The following is a 23170-nucleotide window of genomic DNA, read 5'->3' on the forward strand; positions in this document are numbered from 1 at the left end:
TCCCCGAAGAGGAACTTGAATCTCTGGTTGAGGATGGAGAAGTCTGGGCCGAACTTCTCAGTCTGTCATTGCCATTGTGACCACAACCATGAAATGGTTGAAATCCTTTGTTACAAAGGATTGTTATTGTCGGGTAAAATGGGTTTAATGCTAAGTAGGCTGGCATGTTTGTGAATTGTAACTTGGATACGCACCCTCTCGCTCACACACACACACACACACACACACACACACACACACACACACACAAAACAAGAGAGAGAGAGAGAGAGAGTCAGTCCCACACCTTCCTCTCTCTGCGTTGGATCCTCCTCTAAATTCCTCTAAAGGTGAGGGTGTGTGGTGGTTTTGAACGTACAGACTTCATTCTATCTCTTGTATTCGTCGCACAGTATCTGTTGTGGACACATTCAGCCATCCAGATATACTACATACAACAGCGCTTTCTACACAGAGCGCTGAATTTGACGCCTGCTCACGCTCCGGAAATGGCCCGGTTATGGCGTTCACTGCCACTTCTCTTCCTGTTTTCTTTCGTTATATGGGTAAGTTTTTCTCCACATTAGTTTTATTTATTTATTTATTTATTTATTTAACAATGTCGTGTCTGCATATGTAGCCTAGACAAGTCTAGAAAAGTTTCCAGTACTGCATTGTTTGTGTTAAAACAACCATCATCTGATTGTTTTTACGTTTCAACATTTAACTAGTGATTTGTCGATCGAGACGAGTCGGCTCTTTGAACGTCGGGAGTCGACTCGCATGTTGTTTTTTAATTAGGACAGGACGATTAGGTCAAGTGATGAACTCGCTGAATATGAGTCAATATTATTAATAGCATAAGGTAAAAGTGTAATTGAAAAGTGAATTGTATCATGTAGAGCCAGTTTTAGCAAGAAGACGTGTTTAATGCGCATTTCTGTTACATTGTTATAATATGTAGTGTATCATAATGAGTAAGTAAATATGAGAATAGGACAGGAATCTTTTTTTTCAGTGTCTTATGGAAGCTGAGTTTAGAAACCTCAGAAATTCTAATGGTTTCCACTACAAATACTAATAATAATATATCCAAACCATTACCACTAGACATAACATGCCATCAATATAAATCAACAATTTACCAATGGAGACCCACAGGGACCATTACAGTTTCCATTAAAACCAATACAATTCCCATTATAACCATTAAAACAATTACAAACTCTATGAGGATTTCTATTGGGGTTTTTTTTTTCCAGCAGGGACAGCAGCACCATAAAATTAATGCAGGAACGATTGCCTTAGGTCTATTAGTAATCAATGCAAATATGTGGCACTTTGCTATTTTACATGTATTTAACATAACAAATGCAATGCAAAGTATAATACTATTTTTATAATCACAATGAGATTCACTAGTGATATGCAAAAACCAATAACACTGACTAATTTTGCGGAAGTAAAAATGTTGGCAATTAAGCATTAGGAAGACGAAAGTGTCGGTGCTTTTTAGTGAGCTGAGCCAAGTACAGTGGCTTACTGAAAAGAGCAAAAATTATCACTATTCGTAACATTCCCGTCATCCTATTGCCAAAAGGTAAATTGGCTGCAGCCTGTTTATTAAATTCACTAGAATTGCTTTGTTTCCTACTATTGACCCAGTTCAAGTGGTTTTTCCAGTGTGCTCACAAGCTGTTGGATCACGACATGTCATTCTTTGTAGTTACAGACAGCCCTGCTGGAAAAAAAACAGTAGAAAACATCACAGAAGTTCGAATGGTTTCCACTACAAATACCATAACAAACCATCAGTTGTTAACCATTAAAACCATTATCCAATGTCAAAGGTGTTCTACTGGCCCTAAATGGTATCCATTAGACAAAACATACCTCCAATAGAAGGCAATAAATTACCAGTAGAGACCAACAGGGACCATTACAGTTTCCAGTAAAACCAATAGAATTCCCATTATAACTATTAAAACCATTACAGATTCTATAAGGGTTTCTGTTATTTTTTATTTCAGTGGGGATACTCCACAAGTTTTTGCAAAACCTTATGATCCATTGTTGATCAAATCCAACTGCCAGACAGCAGAGATATGAGATTAAATTTGTGCCAAAAGTACTGAATTGATATTTTCAAGAAATTAAGAAAAATATACAATGAAAATGAAAACAGTGAACTCAATGGCAAAAATTAAACACGGTCTTCAAATAAACTGCATTCTTTTTCTAAGCTTTGTTTTTGCCAATCTTTTATGAATATTTATGAATTTATGAATGCGCTGCCAGAATATGTGGGCGGCCTTAACAGAGCAAGTGAGATTTGGATTGACAGATCGAGTGTCCAGCTAAGGAGGATGGTGATGATGATGATGACAATTAGGAATGTCACGAGAACCGATACTTCGGTACCAAGTCGGTACCAACATTCTTAAAACGTGATGGTACTTGTTTTTCTGCACTAGCGTTCAAACCGGGTCTAATGGAGGTACCGAGGTTGCAATTCTTCCGGACCTGATGGGGGCAGCAAATACGCACAATTGTTTTAGTCGGTCCACAAGTGGTGGTGAAGAAGAAGAACGCCTACAAGCACACGGAAAAACTATAGAAGATTAGCTTAGCTTAACAAGTTTAGCTCTGCCCCAACTCGTTGAGAGGAACAGAGAGGACAACTAATATCGGTTTCCGGTGTGCAACCAATTCTATCGTTCATTTCAAACAAAGCGAGGAAACACATGGAATTTGGTGAAGCACCTGAAAGACAGTCCTATATTATGTTTGTTTGAGGCAGCTGGCATTTGTCGCCGTGAAACCAGCTAACGTTATGCTCCATGTAATGTTAGCGATAGCCAGTTATTTGTTAACGACGCTAACACATTGCAAACTACCTCCGAATGGGCCTCTGTGCATCGCCATTCAGCCCGTGTCCTGTCAGCAACATGTAGCCTAATGTCACTAATAATTATTTAAATGTTCATGCTTTTAATAAATCTTTCTGTCCTGCCACCATATCAGTGAATTTAAACTAATGCTTGCATTCCGAGTATAAAGTTTGTGTGCGTCTGTGTGTGTGTGTGTGTGTGTGTGTGTGTGTGTGTGTGTGTGTGTGTGTGTGTGGAGGTGCGTTTAGGAGTGCACCTCCACTCATTGTCAGACAGTAATATACTGACTAAATAAGTAAGTAAGTAAGTGATTTCCACTACATAGTACAAACACTATTACTATACAGAGAACCGCATCCATAACGCTCTCCAAAATTCATGACACTGAAGACTCTACTTCCTGATGAGGGAGCTTTCGATCCAAATATCACTAGCCAATGAGAGTAAATCACTGTAAAGCCCCGCCCACACAAGAGATTTGTGCCGGATTGGCAAACGTAAACGAAAAGTTTGGCACTGCATTCATAAACCATGATTAGCGAAAACGAAGCTTACAAAACTGTTGACAAAGAATTGTGCTGTAAGTGTGTTATATACGTGTTGTGGTAATGTGCAGAGTCCAGGTGTGTGCAATCCATAATCAGGTGACACGCAGAGGCTGATGGGTATTGTAGTTCAGCGCCCTTATCTGTGCTACCATGACACCATCACAGTGTTGTCTGAACACATGCTTCAGTGGAAGGGATTAGACTCATGATAATCTGACCTTTTGTACAAAAAGTTAACATGGTCAATATCACAAACTTAAACTGAAATAGTGACCTAGAAATTGTGCAACATCTTGAATAGTCAAGATGCTGCACATTTCTCTTTTATTCAAAATTCTGAAACTTTCCGTTTATTTCCAGTATGTATAATATATATTTCAATGTAGTCTCAGACCACAAGCTATACAAGCTATATATTCACATTAAAACCTTAGAATCTTCTGTAACTGCCTTGCTTTGGAAATACAACAACCATGGCTTTTTAATGTCAGTATATCAGCTAAAATGTGGAATGTTAACACGTATCATACTATGCGTGCTGATTTTTGTGTTGTGCTGGTGTTTCATCAGGTTTAGCAGTTTGTGAATAGGGCTCTAAGCACTAGTCTGGCTTGTTCGTGTGCTGGGTGGTATTTTCTGTGAGAGACATTTGGATGAGATGAACACAGTGTTGTAATAGACAAATATCCAGGCAAGCAGCCGCTTGTTTACACAGGACTGTGGCGGTTCTGGATTTGTCAGCCATTTTATGCCGTCTGTGTCGTGGCAACCAAAACGCGTAATGTTGGTTCATGCGCTTTAAACAAAATCTACATTTTCAGCACAATATAAGTAACAGGCCACAGCCTTTATAGCAGCTGACATTATACTGGTGTAAGAAAAACAATCTTGCTACAGTATGAACAGAGAAGACTGACACTAACTTCACTATAAATAAAGGCTTTAGGCAACCATACAAATCTGTTATAATTAAAAAATTAACTACATTGTGAATGCCTCTGTCTTTTCCCCTAGTGTGTGTTTGACACTGAAGCCAAAGCAGACCATTCTGTATCCCTCCAAAGGCACAGGAGAGAATGGATCGTCCCTCCACAAATTTTGGAGGAGAATGTAGACTACAGTAAACAGAACTCTATTGCTAGGGTGAGAATGCTTTCATTAATTAATTTAAATTAATTAATTCATTCATTTTAGTTTTCTACTCTTAGACATTTGAAAAAGAAATCACATTTTGCTACTTTATTACAGACTTAATCTTTATTTACTCATTGACAATCATTTTGTTATGATTCTGTTTCTTTTAGATTCGTTCAGACAAGGAAGATGCAAGTAGGGGCCCAATAAGATATTCCTTAAAGGGCATCGGTGCAGACCAGCCACCCTATCACTTGTTCGTTGTGGAGCCTTCCACTGGCAATGTTCGAATAACTGGGATCCTAGACCGAGAGACCATTGCCCAGTACAATGTAAGTTAAGAACCACTGAGCACTGATATAAACTGTAAACCGGATGTTGATGGCAGTAATGATAATGATGTTACCTTTCTGATGATGATGGGCTTCACAGCTCTCTGGAGTTGCTACATTCCCTGACGGCACAGTGGCAGAGAATGATATTCAGCTGAGAATAAAGGTGAAAGATCAGAATGACAATGCGCCCATCTTCTTGCCCATCTCCACAGGATCTGTCAGTGAGCTCAGCGCTGTAGGCAAGTCTGCAACACTAACAGATGATTTATTTTTCCAACAATTTAAAATCAGCACATTAGTAGGTCTGAAATACACAAGGGGTTGATGAGATGAGAAGGATGTTGATAGATACCAGTGTTAACATTGCTAATGAAATGTTTAGGTACGACCGTAATGAAAATAACAGCGACCGATGCTGATGAACCCGGGAACGTCAACTCTCAGATCCTCTATGAGATTGTTGATCAGAATCCTCCAGGAAATATGTTTACAATCAATCAGAATGGAGAAGTGATTGTTAACAATGAAAACTTGGACCGAGAGGTGAGGCACTAGAAATTTGTACAGAAAGCCATAACAAACCTGTTACGATAAATACATTGAAATAAATTGCTAGTATTTTTTGTTTTAAATATCTCTATCTTATTCCTTATGAATTTTAGCACAGTAAACACAATATAAAACACCAGACAGTTTATCTTTATTATTACATACACCATAAGATGAACGTCTCATTATCATACTTCTCTCTCTACAGGCAGTTGACCAATATGTACTTACTGTAAGAGCCTCAGACCTCAATGGGGGTCAAGGTTGCAAAACAGGGATGGCAACATTCAATGTCCAGATCCTGGACGTCAACGATAACGTCCCAATACTGGAGCATGAATCTGTAAGGCACCACCTGTTTAATCCCTGTGTTCCTACTTGTTCCAGTGTTGTGAAATTAGACAGTGCTTCTCTAGAATATGTAATATGCAAGACACAGAAATATATCACTATAGATGGGCCAGTGAGACAGTTATACCTATTTGTTTCTCCTTCTGTGTACAGTTTGAAGCCAGTGTTGAGGAGAACACTGAAAACGTGGAGGTGATGAGATTTAAAGCCACTGATCTGGACCTGCAAAACACTGACAACTGGCAGGCTGAGTACAGCATTGTGTCAGGCAATGGTGGTGGGCATTTCAAGATTGTCACTGATCCAAAGACCAATGAAGGAGTCCTGATGCTTGTCAAGGTTGTCAATGTTTTATTTCCCCAATTTTCCTGTATTGGTCATTGGGTCATTTGTCACTGGTCACTTATATTGCTATAAATTAGGACAAATATGCCATTTATAAATGTTACTTTGCCTTAGTATGAGTGCTTGTACTGTGCAGAAGAAGTAACCAATATTTTATATTTTAACTTTACTTTCAGAGTGTAGATTATGAGGAAGTAAAAGACATGAATCTGGGCATCACTGTGAACAATGTGGCTCCATACTATGATGGATCTGGGTCTTCAGGGATAACAGGAGTGGTGGTGTCAGGAGGAGGAGGAGGAGGAGGTGGAGGTGGAGGAGGAGGAGGTGGAGGTGGAGGTGGAGGTGGTGGAGGATCATGGGGAATGATTGGCAGTGGGGCAGGAGGAAGTCTTGGTAAAGTCTACAATATGCATGTTAATGTAAAGAATCAGCCTGAAGGCCCGGCCTTCATTCCCAAGGTGAAGGCAATTCCAATTTCTGAAAATGGCAAGATGGTTGATATAACAAAAGTCCTTACAACGTACACTGCTACTGATTCAGATACAGGACGGCCTGCTGAGAGAGTCAAGTGAGTCCCCGTTATTATTTTTTTCCCCTACATATTTAATTAACAAATCTTTTTTGAGCTATTCTGACATACAAATAGGTAACACCACAGAACATGATAGGCTTAATTAATGGCAGTATCAGTCTGGGAATATCTGCATTTAAAATGTCTGTATGTGAACTTTACTTCTGGTTTTCCTCTCTCAGATATGTTAAAGGGTCTGACCGAGACAACTGGCTATACATTGATGAGAAAACCGGTGAAATCAAATTGAACAAAATCCCAGATCGAGAGTCTACATACCTGGTCAATGGGACTTACATGGCAGAAATCCTCTGTATTAGTCAAGGTTCCTAACTCTTAACTAATAATTTTCTTATAAACTCTTATAGTGTATCTTCAATCTGCTCAACATGAACAGTAGATATTTTACTTCTTTTAGAAAGACTGAATATTAGCCAGTATTACAAGATAAAGAACACAGGGTCCAAATGTCTGAGAGTACTAGTGAAAATGCTTCTGTTTGGCATTATTTTTCAATTTAATACAAAGGTTTTCATTACAAGTGATATTATCAGCAACCACCTGAGTGAAAAGTAGAATCTTGGAAATATTTACTTGAATTTCTTAGTATTTTAATGACAGTGTGCACTCAAGCCGGCATGGACTCCACAAGTTTGTGCCAAATCTTACAATCCGCTTTAGATCCAATACAAATCCAGTGTCGTCTGAACAGGTGCTTCAATAGAAGAGATTAGGCATGAGGAAAATGTCACTTTTGTACAAAGCAGCGAATATGGCCAATATCACTTATTTGCTTGCATTTAAATAGGGACCTAGAAACAGTGCAGAATCTTTGAATAGTCAAAACATTACACTTTTCCTTTTTGTTTTAGAATTTCTAGTTTTAAATAAATAAGTCCCAGATTTTCAATGTGGTCTCGGGTTTTTTACCTAACTGTATGTGCGTATATTTAACCTGTTCAGTATGTATCACTCCAAAATTTACTTATAGATTTTAGAAAGGTTTGGGTTTCCTACCACTGGCTGCCATAGCAACATAGGTGGCGCAACTAGCGTTCCACTTTTCACAACAAACCAGTTTTGTTGCTGCTAAAATAAAACATTGTGGAGGGAGAGCGATCTTATATAAAATTCACCAGTGTATATATAAACACACACATCATATCCTACGAGATGAAGGAGAAGCAGTGTGTGCTCTTTGCCATTGCGGCCATCTCTCAGCGGCAAAAGCGCAAGCGTCAATTAGCTTAGCTTATAGCCTTAGCGTGTTTAAAGCAAAATAATAATAATTAAACACACTTCCTTTTTGTTGCAATTAAGCAAAATCCTGGTGTAGCTCCTTTCTCAGTAAGTGAGCATCACCATCGGTGTGTCATTCACTATATGTTTGATGGTGATCGGGAAGCTTCCTGGGTGAAGTGTCCGGCTTGGTGCTGCTCATTCCCGGGTGCCGAAGCAGCGACAAACCAGATACTTCACCCAAGATAGGAGCTACACTGGAATTTTGCTCGATTGCAACAAAAAGTGAGTGTTTCATTATTTTTCATTTATTTTATTTACTTATTTTGCTTTAAATCCTAAGCTAAGCTAATTGGCTACTGTCATAATGGCACTGCTTCTGCTAATGAGCAGGGGGTGGCCACGGCTGCCATGCACTCTATTGTCTTCACTCCCATTGTTAGTAACCTCAACAAGTCGTTCCAAATTTGCATGAAGTTAAACTTTCCTCAACTTTCTAAGTTGCTGGACACGCCCACATCTGGTCGCCAATTGTCGCCGTCACTCATGTCGCCAGCTCTCGTTGAAAATGAACGCCTCCGGTCTCTGCGAGTCGCTCTGTGTGTGAATGTACCTTAAGTGCATTACAAAAGCTGATGGGAGGCAATTAAAGTGCCATGTATTATATCAGGAGCAATTTATTTATTTGACAAAAGAAATAGCAAATAATGATAACTAGATACATAAAAGTGTTTCTTCTTCTATTAGTGTAGAAAGAAAGCAAGTTTGATAAACTATTAACACATTTGGCCTCTCCACATAGCATAAGTAGATTTCTGGAAGACCAGGCAGGGGCGGTTATATAATCACTAGTATAGCATATGTGCATTGCTTTTGCAAATAGTAGTAAAAGTTTATTCTAGGGATTATGGCACCACTTGTCCAACAGGTGGAGCCATAAAACGACTTATGATAGCATGTAATACGATAGATCACACAATAATAATAGTAAATTATCTCCTTTACACCTTTGTTAACATTGTTTTTCAGTTTTTTTGATCTCTTAAATCTATTTTTCAATATATCCTTTAAAAAAAAAACACCTGCATTATAAAAGGGCATCAAAATGTGCTATTCAAAATGTAATACTTTCCATCTGTCATTGTAGATATGCCCTCTAAGACGGCCACGGGCACTGTCGCCATCCAGGTGGAGGACTTTAATGACCACTGCCCTACTCTGATCAATGAAACACAGACGATATGCACCACTCAGGAAGTTTTGTATGTCACTGCACAGGACAAAGATGCTTTTCCAAATGCAGGTCCCTTCACATTCCTCGTCATCCCTGAAGGGACAGATGGAAAATGGAGTGTGGAGCATTTAAACGGTATATATTTTTAGTAATCTGCCGACATTCAGGGCAAAGGGTCATATTTCATAGTAAAATTACTGTAAAACCCTAAGATGGTGATTTTTTTCTTACAGAGATTTGGGTTTAGGTAAAACGCATAGCAAAAGTAGGTTGTCACATTAGGATCTTGTTTGTTATTGCAACATATATTAATGCAAAAGTAAACTGATCTATTAAGGAAAATGAATGTGGACAGTATCTCATTATTTGCTCCTTACATGATGTCATGTTATTGTAGCTACATCAGCCATGTTGAAGCCCCAAGACACACTGTGGCCAGGCCCTCATCAGGTGATTCTGGAAGTTCGCGACCAACAGGGATTGTCATGTCCAGACCGGCAAGTGTTGAAGGTGGATGTATGCACATGTGATAAATCAGCAACATGTGGCTCCATTCTGGGTCAAAAGAAGAGCTCGAAACTTGGCGGTGCCGGAATTGGTTTGCTTTTACTGGGACTCCTCATGCTATTACGTAAGCATACTTTCATCTCTGTTCCATCTGTGTTGACTGGACTGTTTTTAAATTAGAGAGTTACACCAAGCATGTAAAGACTATAATGATGCATTCTCCCGGACCAAAATGGCTTCAAAGCAGTATTGATTTATTATGACTGTGGTAACCAGTAGGTGTTTGGCCTCCTTGCAGTGCTACAAAAAAAGAAATGACTGTAACAGAAGCCTGCATTAACAACTGATGCACCCTGTAGGACAAAGAACTATGTAGATGGTCACTATATTTTAGCAGAGAGTGATAAATCCACCTGTCTTTACAGTTATTCCACTCCTACTGCTGCTATGTCAGTGTGGAGCAGCCGGCATGAGCGGAGCCTTCACTGAGATGCCTTATGACACTAAAGAGCATCTGATTTCCTACCATACAGAAGGGCAAGGAGAAGACCGGGTAAGAGAGATAACTCAACCGCTCATTCAATTTTCAGCCTCATTTAGTTATTCCAGTAACACTTTATATGTATAGTCCAATGAAGAAACTCTACAAGCCATCTATAGTCTGCCTTGAACCAGCCTATCTCAGCACCCTGAATCTCAACAATGAACCAAATGATGTTTGGTTACCTTTCAACATGTCATAAAGTGAAACACAAGTTCACATGATCTGAATTTGAAACTGTGATAGGACAAGATGAGTTGATAGTCTATAGCTGATCTACTAAACATCACAAGCTGTAAACTGTACTATCCAATAAAAGTGAAAGCAAAAATAGGTTATCTATTAAACATCAGGATCCCTAAACTGTTGACATTGTTTAGTATTAGTTGAGGAGCTTTTTTATGACAGCCACCTGACAATATCTTGACAGTCTATAGATGGTTTGTTGACCATATCAAAATAAATTGTTACCAATAATCATAGTTTGGAAATGCTATGATTAATTCAGTCGTTAAAATTCAGCTGTGATACAAAATATTGAAGTAACTAACATCTGCTATTTAAATCAAATTACTTCTATCTTTGACAGGATGTGCCCTTACTCATGAGTGACATTGATGGTCCTGGAATGATGAACATGAACTCAAAAGGTGGCTTTGGGGGCACCATGGCAGGTTCTGCTTTTGGAGCTGCAGGAGGTGCTGGTGCTGGTTACATGATGTCCACCATGAACGGAGGAGGTCACCTCTATAATCAGATGGAAATGACTTCTATGGATCAGGGGATGAGTGGAGGACACCTTGGGATGATGAGGGATGAGTATTCCACGTATGACAGTGGAATGGCTCTTAACGAAGACTTCTTGAATCATTACTACTCAAATGTAAGTGGAGACATATTAGAAAGTAAACACACACACAAAAATAAAGACTGGAATTTGACATCACCCAAAGTATGGGAACTAACCCCAGAGCTGCAGGGGCACAGCACTACATAAATTTGCCTGCTTTTAGTAGTTTTTAGAAAAGTCTGAGACTGTTATGTATGGTTTTATTTTCATTAGTTGAGAAAAACAATTGCAGTTTCGTAAATGATGTTTCACAAATCATTTTCTATTCTGGAATGGATAACACACAGAGGTCCAGACTGATTGAGAATATTGGAACATAGTCATTTAGAGATTATAACAATAATGACTGTTGTGCATGTGTAGTGAGAAGTATAATACCAAAAATGTTCCCCTTGGTATAAAGTGTTACCATATATATATATATATAAAAAATGCATTAGTGGAATTTTACATGTAAAGCAGAGAAGAACTGTAGCAAGTTCTCCAGGATGCCTGGAACAACCTACCAGCCAATTTCCTTAGAAAACTGCATAATGTCCTAGGAGAATTTGGCTTTTTTTTTTCTTTTTTTTTAAATAAAAAGGCAAATTACAATTATTATATATTTATGGTGGTATTAATTTTTGTTAAATTTTTGTATTTAATTTTAAATATTCTTCAGGGGTACCAATAATATTATCATCTACATTTAGTAGTATGGGTGTCACTTATTGTGTGTAATCTTTCCATCTATACAATAATTTTGGCCTATCAGTCACAACTCTAATGTGTTAGTGTCTACAATCTACTATATAAATTCTATAAAGTCCCATTTAGTATGTTAGGATTGGTGCTGCAAAACCATCATTTTATATGCAGTAAAGCATGTCAAGTGCCTTAAATTATTGTAAGATGGCATATGAACTTGACTGCTTTAACATGCCTATTTGTATCTTGCAGAAAAGTCAGCACTTATGTACCACAGCTGAAGACAATTTGCGGTTATTTGGGTTTGAGGGTCAGGGCTCGCCTGCTGGTTCTGTAGGCTGCTGCAGTGACTTGGGATCTGATGACAGACTGGATTTCCTTAATGACTTGGGGCCAAAGTTCACTACTCTAGCTGAGATATGTGGAGGCACAAAGTTCACAATGGCTGCTCCCACCCCTCCTCCTCCTCCAAAACCTATCATGGATCACTCACATCATGAGCATCATGAATCAATTTCCACGCACACCAACATTGCCAACGCTGTCAACACGGCTGTCGTTGCAGCACCCTCTACCATGCACTCGGAGGAGAATGTGGTAGTTACAAACACCCATGTAGTGTCTGACATGAGGCCAGTCCAGACTCTGATCGATGTGCCCACCCAGACCCTGAGGGTGCAGCAGCAGCCAATGTACTACATGGTGGAACCGCAGGTCTCTAACACTGTGCTGTTGGCCGAGAGGCCCAGCATGGGACTGACCCAGGGGATGTATGTGCTGAACGGAGCTCCAATGAATGAAAGAGTCCTGGTCCAGGGTGCTGGGCAAGCACAAGGTACGATTGGTGGCGACAGAGTGCTGTTGTTGGAAACTCATGGAGGATCCACTACGGCACTGAACACAGGCATGCTCCAGTCCGCTCATTTGTCTGGATCGCAGCTCTTCCTGGTTGATTCAGGTGCACAAGGTGGCCAGGTCCTCCAAGGAACACTGCAGACAGGGGCCATGTCTGGATCTCAAGGCATAATGCTAGTGGAAGGGCAAGGAGGGTCTGCAATTCATGGATCCCTCCACAGAAATGTTCCTGTGTCCGGAGCGTCTCAGAGTATGCTACATTTAGTTGAGAGGCAGGGAGGGACTTCAGGAATCTCTTATGGATCTGTACAGGGTGGGGTAATATCCACTGCCATGTCCCAGAATGGGACTATTGGATTGAACACAAGCAGTGTACATGGACATCCCAGCTCACAGAAGGTTGTTGTCCAAGAGAAGAAGGTTGTGAAAACCAACCTGTAATGATGGATACATTTTCCTAACACTGAACACAACACCAGTAGTCTGAGGTAACGTCCTCAATGCTTTAAAGCATAAAATACAAGCATTTTGATACTCAAAGGCTCTTATATTCATTAGTGCAAAAACTGTACACGTCTTGTGATTATTTCTAAATTTATCTGTGTATTTGGTCATTGTGTTTTCTTTTTTTGTTACATTTAACGTTGATTTTAGGGTTCCTGTGTAATGAAAAGTCATATCACATAACACAACTTAAAGGTTACACATTATGTCAACTATGCAAATTCAGTGTTTCAATCTGTAAAAAAAAAAAAAAAAAAAAAAAAAAAGTTTATCATTCTGTATTGTCAGAGCATATTTCCTAAAGAAAACTCAAAATTTAAGAAACAAACAAACAAAAAAATAAACAAACTTGAATTCCAAGCTTTAAGAACAGCAGACTGACCCTCCATTATATTGGGAGCAGTTAAAAGAGAAACTAATCAAAATGGAAAACAAAAATAGCAAAAGACTGTTGATCAGTGTAGGGTTAATTTAGAAAGTAACAAGTTTCTCATAGAGGTATAAAAAATGTGTACTAGGTTTGGAGTGTTTTCAAAAAAAGAATTGTAACTGCACTGCAAAAGAGTTATATGTTTGGTCACAATTTTGAGGAAACCACTTGTACTTAAGCTAGTTAAATGTTCAGTATTGTGATGTTAAAATCACATAATATAAATAAATCACTGATATAAATAAGTCCCTAAGGTGCTTTAGACACAGGGTCTTTGGACACTGATTTAAAAACCAGTTGCATGTTTTACATTAACACATGAGGCATGTGTTCACAAACTATAAACACAAGGGCTTAACTGTACTATATCTGCTTTTATACAACTAAATATTCACAATATCCTGTTGCATTTATTACAGAAAGAAACAGGACACTGTGACCTTACATTTGATGTCTTCTTAAGACAATCATGTTAACAATTTAGCTCTTCTAACCTTTTATAATGTTAGTTTGATGTCATTTCCTTTAAAATATCAGAATGTAAAGAGATTTTTTAAACCATAACATGCTGTTATGCTGGTACCAACATGCTGGTAGTTTTGTAGCTTCCTTTTTCAGTTATGAATTAATGTCCAATTATAACTCCTTCTAGCTAACGGGTGTCCATTTGTATCAAGCGATATTGGGTACTGGATTAATGTGGGAACACTGAAATGTAATGTTCTCTTGAGGTCAAATAGTAGTTGCTGTTAAATATTTTAAGGGGAGCTTTAACTCAAAAATGGGACTACTTTATTGTGTTAATTTTTTTTAATGTATAGATTTTCAACACTTGCATCAGCGAAATGAATGTGCTTCATAGTAAACTGCCATTTACTATCAAAGAGAAAGCTTTATCTTTGATCTGTGGGTGTTAAACTGGAACCGCTTGGATTTAACTTCTCATTTATTGTAGATTTTAATACAATAAAATGACAAACAAACAAACAATGTTTTGAGAAATATTTGTTATTTTAATGCCTCATTTAATATTATTATGATAAGCCATTTTGGACCATCAAAAATGAGCTCTAAATATAGGTTTTGACTATAAATTAGTAATTTTTTGTGTTACACAATTATTTTGGTTACTGTGTTGCACAATGGATGTTGAGAGAGTAAGCCGTTTAAGCTATAATTCAAACATGAAGCCCCACTCACACAAATAACCACACCCTCTTATACACACGATCACTCACTCTTCTCTCTAAAACACACATAGACACACAGCCATACTCTCACAGATTATCAAACACTCACACACACTGTCAAACCCTCTCAGTAGTTAATATCATGATCTCTTTCACATGCACTATCAAACCTTTGGAATATTAAAAAAAATATTTTAATTGCTGGTTGCACAATGTTATGCAAGTGTGTCAAAGCTTTCATAGGAAAGGTAGTTTAGGCAATAATTCATCTCACACACACACACACACACACACACACACTATCATACTCTTGCACACACCCTGTTACTCTGAGTTTGTTCAACTTGCATCATGAAACAGACCCCAGGCAACCAGAAACAACAACAAGAACTAGACAAACAGCATTCACAATGGCTTGGTACCATCAAGAGAAAAATCTGAGCGATACTTCACAGTGAGAGTCCGTTTCTGTGTGTTATATAGTCATGGATGTAATTAAGTCCAGGTGCATGCAATCAGAAATCCGGTGGTCCTGTGGCAAAGAGTGTGTGTGAGTTGTGATGTGTAGTCCTGGTCGGCCATGCTTGTATGCAGAGATGGATTCTGTGAATTGTAGTTCTCGACTTTGACATTTTAACTTTTTTGAGAACTTTAATGAACTAGCAAGACCTCACTAACCAATATTGAATGGCAATCCACCAACTCTCAGGAGATGTTTTCAGCACTTCAGACTTTGAAGAGCATGCTTTGTTTGAACAGACCTATGATACCTGCACTCAACACAATCTTGTGGTATACTAGCCAAATAAACATTTTTCACATGTGATTGGATTCAACAAGGTCATCATGCACCTGCTACATACCCTATCCATCAGTTTCACCTAAGCATAATGGTTAAAATGGGAGATCTACATCATTGTCATTCAGAACCTCTGTCTTTCCAGGATGCCCTTTGTAAAAGTTCTGCCCTGCCCGGTGCAGTAACTTTGTTTTTGTGGATGGAGCCTGATTTCTAGATGTTGAAAGCATGGAGTATTGGACTGGTTTTGCTGTATGTGTACAGGGTTGGACAGAGCACAAATTTAGATATGCAGCCTCTCTTTTTGTTTCCTGATACACTTTCTCTTCTCTTTTATCTCTTCAAAGAACTCTTACATGGTCTCCTAATTCTGGAGAAAAAAGCATTTTTCTCAACAGGGCATACCCCTAGCCCATGCCACTCCTTTAAAGTTAATTGGCTTATTGATCCAACAGAGAACTGTGCTTGTCACAAGGACATCAAAAACCTGGTTCGCCAAAGCCAATGCATCAGCCAAAATGGTGGCCAATATAAGAAAAGAATGGAACCCCTCTTAGGATACCTTATACCTTGGCAGTGGTGGCTTAGTGGTTAAGGCTCTGGGTTACCAAGCTGCCACTGTTGGGCCCTTGAGCAAGGCCCTTATCCCTCCCTGCTCCAGGAGTGCCGTATCATGGCTGACCCTGCACTCTGACCCCAACTTCCTGACAGGTGAAGAAAACAATTTCACTGTGCTCTACTGTATATGTGACTCATTATCATTACCTTAACGAAAAATCTCTGGATGAGGCGAGGATCTGGGGTAGTCAGCAGGAATAGTGGAATGGCTAAACTGAACCATAAAAACTTTATGGTGTCCCATCCAAGGTGTATTTCCGTCTCATGACCAGTGCTCACTGGACAGGGTCTATATCCACTGTGATCCTGACCAGAATAAACTGGTTTCTGCTAGTGAGTGAGGGAGTGGTCCAGGAAAAATAGTGCAACCAGGTGGAGCATCTGGCTGCTATGACAAATAATGAAACACAGAGCGACAGGTTACAGCCCTCATGAGTTAATTACAGGACAGTAGATGTGATTGTTATTAAACCTGCAAACAGAGATGGTCACACCTAGAATGGGCACACCTGACTGGCTGAAAAAGCTTCAGACTTCCCTAAAAGAAATGTTTCAATGAACAACAAATTCAGTGGGAAAAAACAGCAATAGTATAACAAACCAACAAGACAGTAGAACTAGTTAAAATGGGACAGGATGCTATGATTATAATATACATTTTGGTGGGGCCATGTGAGGTAAATTGGGCATGGCCATTTCACATCATAGGCAAACGTAGCCCTGCTTTGTATAAATTAGCATTCCATAGAATGGGAAGGAATAAAAAGCAATGAAAATTGTTTCACATCAATCAGTTAAAAGTGTATGTGAAAGGTCCAACTTCTATCACTATCTCTACAGCCTCACACACTCAGTAATGTTTGGGAATGTAGCTGTTTGAGTTGGGTTTTTTTGTTTTTGTTTTGTTTGCAGGCTCTGAGAACTGGGCAAAACCTCCCAGATGTCTGTTATCTTAATGTGTTAATGCAAATTATACTAGTGACACACCTGTGTATTATGCCTTGACACAAAGTGTTTATTCATGTAATACTGAGTCCTAAGTGAGTAATTAGACTTGTTATTCAACAATAATCATCTTAAGTAAGGAATAAAACTTGATAGGGTGTGCCTTTATAGGAAAATAATCCAATAATCAAAATACTTTCAGAGTCCTGATTAGGTGGCATTTTATGTAAATACAGTACTTATCTGCATTGTTGAGTGCATTTATTGTCCAGTATGTCTAAACAGAGGGGAAAGTCCTTAATTCAAACCTGATTTGAAGATACTGATTTTTCATTGACTTTTTAAATCTTGTAGTTATAAAGTTTCTTTCGCTTTTCTTATGTTTACATTTTTCTAAGCAACAAAATATTATATAAGAAGAGTTCTGTGAATAAATCTGACAAACATACCTTGGAGATTTTATTTTACTCTTTTATATTTCTTACAGTATCAAATTGCTTTTAAAGTCTGTCAACAACTTACTTTGTAGGGGTCATAAACCCTTTATAGTCTCTACACTGGGTGTCCATTCACAGGAAAAACTAAATAAGCTCAAATTCACACAAGACAAGAGAAGGCTTCAGGTGTAATGTTGACCAGAACGTGTCCAATGAAGGTAACTGGGTAGACTAATACAAACCACTGTACTGGTTTGTTGATCAATTTGATCAATGGTTTATCAATCAATGGTTCTCAAAGTGTCTGTGAATGAAAATAAGTAGATAAAGCTGTGAACATTCCATATACACAAAAACAGAAGAAATTAGGATGGGTCAAATTACTTTTTCACAGCACTAATATTATATATATAAATATATAGTACATTTACTCAGTTTAAACATTTAATATGTTTTCTATATATATGGGCTTGTGAAATTTGCATTCTATTTTTTATTTACATTTTACATAGTGTCCCAACTTTTTTGGAATTTGGGTAGTACTTAACAAATTTACATAAAGTAGTAGTGGATATAATATATACATACTGTCCACAGCCATAAGTGTTCTTAGGTTATTGTATTTTTTTGGTATTGTATTTTTGCAAGAACACAAAAATATGCTGACGTTGTGATGAAACGAGAAATTTTTGAGAAATAAATACATGTAAATGACATGTAAATGCCTCTATGTAATCATAGCTATGCTTAAGGGCAGCACTGTCAGTTCTTAAAGGTGCAGACTTGTTTTTAACTCATGGCTATTTAGTTATTGGTCTTAAAATACATTGTTTGGTAAACTACTAGGAGTTCAATAACTAAAGTCAGACTAATAGGAAAGTTAAGTGGAGTAAGTGAGAAATACAAGTCTAGACCCACTGGTGAAAAGAGAGAAGACTGTAATGAGTTAAACCAGTGGTTCTCAAAGTGGGGGCCACCAGGGGGCGCCCGGGGGGCCGCAACTATTTGGTGTGCCCATCCCTCCCACTAGTATGTTTTCTCTTTCTCACTCTCAGACAACCACACACTCATATAATCAATTCCTAAGGTAATGTAAAGATGTAACATATTATTATTAATTATTAATAAATAAAAGGGGGGGGATATATTCAGAAGTCTGTATTTTTAATGTGTTTTAAAGACATCTTGAAAAAGGGGCTGTCATCACTATCACTTACAGCTGCTGTCTAGTGCGCAAAGCAGTTGAGAAAGACTGGGTGTGGTGATTTTAAAACAGTTCACAAACAGGCATTAGTGTGGGTTCTTTTAAAGAGTCTGATGAATGCAGACACTTCAGTGATATTCAGAATACATAAACAGAGTCGCTTTTATACTGTTGCAACCCGACCCTGCTGATTAACTAAATCTAACCGTGCTATTTTTTAAAATTTTGATTTGATTTAAAACTTAGCTTAAAGCTTTTCCAAAGCAACTGCACAAATAGTAGCAGCACCGTATAGCACTTATATGTACCCTGTCTAGATGGATAACCCACTTGTAAACATTCATGAAGGCATTCAATAGTTCTGAGAGATCTGCCGTACATACTGTGTAATACCTCAAACCATTGAGAAACATAACAGTTTTAATGGCCAGTGTTTTTCTTATTATGTAGTGTCTTGCACTAAAGTCAAAATCATATGTTTCAAAGAAAATGAAGCTGGATAATTAGACAAGACAAGAAAGTGCTGTGAAGTGTGTGGAAAACAACACATAACAAATGCTACAACCTGCATTTTAGAAAGATTTAATTGAACAAATCAATCTTTGCCATATAATATGTTTACATTTCAGACTAGTGAACTAACTATTATGTCTCACTTTTTATTGTTGCTTGGGCTGAACTTCACCCTACATTTGGGTGTGGTTGTTGAAAGCGAGACATGGGGGGGGTATGTCTACAGGGCAGGTAGCAGGTGGAGCTGTAGGTTTAATCATGATAGAAACATTAGGGCCTAGAGCAAGTGAGACATACTCTCCAAAGGTGTGTATGAAAAGATAAGTGGCCCTAGGTACAGTCCATATGCTAAGCCTATGTGAATTGCTGTGTTCAAATGGGGTTATGATCACCGTGTTTACAAGCTGATACTACAGGATGTCCGAAAATTCTCCATACATAGGGGAAATTAACACTTCTTAGCAAAATGTCCTCCAAAGTTTTTCATACATAGTTTATATTATTAACATATTTGTTCAGATAGTCTTTAAGGGCGCACTGTGGCTTAGCAGTTAGCATGTTCGCCTCACAGCTCCAGGGTCGGGGGTTCGATTCCCACCATGGCCCTGTGTGTGCGGAGTTTGCATGTTCTCCCCGTGCTGCACGGGTTTCCTCCGGGTACCTCGGTTTCCTCCCCCAGTCCAAAGACATGCATGGTAGGCTGATTGGCATGTCCAAAGTGTCCATAGTGTATGAATGGGTGTGTGAATGTGTATGTGATTGCGCCCTGCGATGGTCTGGCACCCTGTCCAGGGTGTACCCCGCCTTGTGCCCAATGCTCCCTGGGATAGGCTCCAGGTTTCCCCATGACCCTGAGAAGGATAAGCAGTATAAAAGATGGATGGATGGATGGATAGTCTTTAGGAATGATAAATGGCTGGACTGGGAAGCTGTCACAAGGTTGCGATGGACATGTAGTTTCATGCATAACACCAGATGTGTTAACATGAGTTCATCATGAATGAGAGAGACGACTATATGTGTGTTACCAAAGAAATGGCAATCATGTACAGGATGTTTTGTAAGTAAAATTACATTTTGCTTAAAAGTGATCATTTTTCCAATATATAGAGACTTTTAATACACCCTGTATATGATATTGCCATGTTTGTGGTATTCACCTCTTCTAATAGTACCAAGTTCGTTAGTTGTGAAAACCTTTAGCTTAGTATTCTTCTAGAGTCTAGACTGTTTGTGCTTCAGCATGGTCATTTTGAAGAAGTGAAAACATGTGATTTTGAAAGGAAAAACGTGAAAGGTGCAGATGACAATTGGTCATTTAAAAACAAACAATAGTTAAAAGTAGTATAGTCTCTGAATTATTGACCACAGATTTCATGGTTATGGCCCATCCTTAAACTATTTGTAAAATTATTTTGTATACTAAAATATTTCAGATTCAATCCCACACTATGACCCCAAATAAACAAAAAGGTCCTTATCATGTCTCTAATTGATCCATTTCAGAAAACAATGGCATCTGGGACAAACATCCTTAATTTAAGCACTTAGGAGGCAGTTCTGGCAATTAAAAGTATATTGTTTGCCAAAAGCAGGCACCTTTAATTTTTTTTTAATGACATTTGGAATCTGAGCCCAAAAAAGGATGAAATGCAGCATTATACGGTCTGGACCAGATGAAGTGCGTGTCATCATTGGGCCATTACCAATTTACTATCAGGGATACCACTTGGATGGAACAGTAATGTATGTGGCCTGGGTCATACCATGGAAGAAGTACATTTGAGGGCTTTGGTATGTTTTCCCAAACAAGTCTTTGCACCTGCTTGAGATATGGAGCTTGTGGCATTTACAAAGCACGGTAGTAGTCAATCAGCAGAGTAACAGAGTAGCAATCATTCATAAACCAAATTTGCTGCCTCTCTCTCTCATTAGGATGCTTGTTTATTGGTTTTGGATTCTCTGTGAAGTACCGGTTCATGGTTTGTTTGAGAAATATTTGCTCTGTAGCAAATCTTTATTCTGGGGTGAATATGGTAAATGAAATTATAGAAAGGCCAATCAATGTACAAAATTTAGAAAAATATGTCACATATCAGAGTTTAAGTCAAAAGCAGGACTGAGAATAGAAGAGTTGTCATATTTGAGATAAAGGGGTGGAGATTTGTTTTATAAGCTCCAAGTTCTCATGATGGTAATGAAACTACTGCAAGTGTCAACTTATCCTCCTATCCTGAGGCATCTTCTTCCTGCTTGGCACATGTTGTGAAGATGTTCAACGCAAAAATGAGCTCTGATAGCAGTTGGAACTAAGGCTGCAACTATTTGCTACTTTTGAAACCTGTTTTTTTGTTGTTGTTCATTTTACTATCAAAAATATCAACATGTTACTTTTAACTTTGAAGTGTATTTATTTTATGTGTAGATGTTAATGTAATGTATAATGAATGATGAATGAGTGTATATTTCTATGCTGACATGTGGAGTGTGCTTTTGTTGTTAGTAGTAGTGGCTTGATGATGTCGGAAGGGAGGAGGAAGAGATGATATCCAAGATTGACATGCTATCTGTCTGACATGAAAGAATACTTAATCTCTTAATCTCACACTGAGGAACAAAAATATTCTCACAATTTCTCATGAACATTAAATTAGCGATCCGTCTAACTGAGTGATACAAACACCAAAAGCCAAAGAAGCTGGATGACATTTTTAGCAACAGTTGCCTACATGAAGAAATGTGAAAACATTCTTTCTTCATGTGGTGATTTTAGCATTTATAACATTTAACTTATTGCTCAATCCACTAGGGGAAAAAATGCTTACTATGCTATTTTCCTACACAGGACTTCTATTCTCACATGAAAAGCACAATAAATAAACCTTTTGGAGGAGGTTTCTCTAATGACTACTCAAGTTTAGTATTTGAAGGAATGAATGTACAGACAGGCCTCAAACGTGGCTGTAAAAATGAGCGCCAATGTTTCAGCCACACCCAGGAGGTTTGGTATTACACCACACATTTCAGAAGACTTATAATACTACATAAGCTAATACCCAATATTTAAAAGATAATATTATGGGACAGTTTATTATGTAAATTTAACAAATTGCTGCTCAGTTTATGGGATGCTCAGATCTAAATTTTACAATTAATATCTTTCTTAGTGAATCAGTTGATCAAGTGGTATAACAAAGCTTGATTTACTGCGAAGTAACAAGTATATGTGTATATACTTAATATATGTGTATATAAAATTTCACAGATAAAATCTATTAAATGTACAGTGGATATAAAAAGTCTACACACCCTTGTTAAAATGGCAGGTTTTAATCATCAGATAAATCAAATCAGAACTTTTTCACCCCTCAATGTAAAATTACACTATATAAAAATTTAGTGAAAAACAATATTTAAAAAAAAATAAAAAATTACGGGAAAAAGGAAAATAAAAAACTCACAATAATGCCACCACCATGCTTCACCATGGGTACTGTAAGGTATTCTTTTGGTGCTGTTTTTTTTTTTTTTTGCACCAAACAGCCTTTTGGAATTGGTCTCATCAGACCATAATACATTTTGCTACATGGTTTGGCGTGATTTAGGGGAAAAAGGAAAATAAAAAAAACTTACAATAACCTTGTTGCATAAGTATGCACACCCCTAAACTATAACTTTGTTGAAGCACCTTTTGATTTTATTACACCACTCAGTCTTTTTGGGTAAGAGTCTATCAGCATGGCACATTCTGACTTGGCAATACTTTCCCATGCTTTGTTGTAAAAACATACTAGATCCATCAAAGGGCAGCTCCTGTGCACCGCCTGCTTCAGGTCACCCCACAAATATTTAGTTGGATTCAGGTCTGGGCGGTGGCTTTTGGTTAAGCCATTCCTTTGTTGGTTTGGATG

The 23170-nt window shown here is 38.1% G+C and overlaps 1 protein-coding gene across 1 annotated transcript; it reads left to right on the forward strand.

The window, feature by feature from the left end:
- The first annotated feature begins 279 nt into the window (after window positions 1-279).
- Window positions 280-14543, forward strand: dsg2.1 (desmoglein 2, tandem duplicate 1). The gene is made up of 14 exons (XM_017456232.3): window positions 280-545; window positions 4433-4561; window positions 4723-4884; window positions 4985-5126; window positions 5270-5430; window positions 5645-5779; window positions 5941-6126; window positions 6309-6703; window positions 6889-7031; window positions 9093-9314; window positions 9577-9810; window positions 10112-10239; window positions 10817-11110; window positions 12017-14543. The coding sequence occupies exons 1-14, from the start codon at window positions 489-491 to the stop codon at window positions 13058-13060; spliced, it is 3432 nt and encodes a 1143-aa protein (XP_017311721.1). The 5' UTR covers window positions 280-488; the 3' UTR covers window positions 13061-14543.
- The last annotated feature ends 8627 nt before the right edge of the window (window positions 14544-23170 follow it).

The sequence above is a fragment of the Ictalurus punctatus genome, chromosome 25 (assembly GCF_001660625.3).
Source record: "Ictalurus punctatus breed USDA103 chromosome 25, Coco_2.0, whole genome shotgun sequence".
Lineage (NCBI taxonomy): Eukaryota > Metazoa > Chordata > Actinopteri > Siluriformes > Ictaluridae > Ictalurus > Ictalurus punctatus.

Bases quoted from the DNA above. Each gene is read 5' to 3' on its own strand.
- dsg2.1 (XM_017456232.3), top strand. From the start codon at position 489: ATGGCCCGGTTATGGCGTTCACTGCCACTTCTCTTCCTGTTTTCTTTC. The intron at 546-4,432 runs GTAAGTTTTTCT...CTTTTCCCCTAG, and splicing joins TGTTTTCTTTCGTTATATGG to TGTGTGTTTGACACTGAAGC. The intron at 6,704-6,888 runs GTGAGTCCCCGT...TTCCTCTCTCAG, and splicing joins CGGCCTGCTGAGAGAGTCAA to ATATGTTAAAGGGTCTGACC.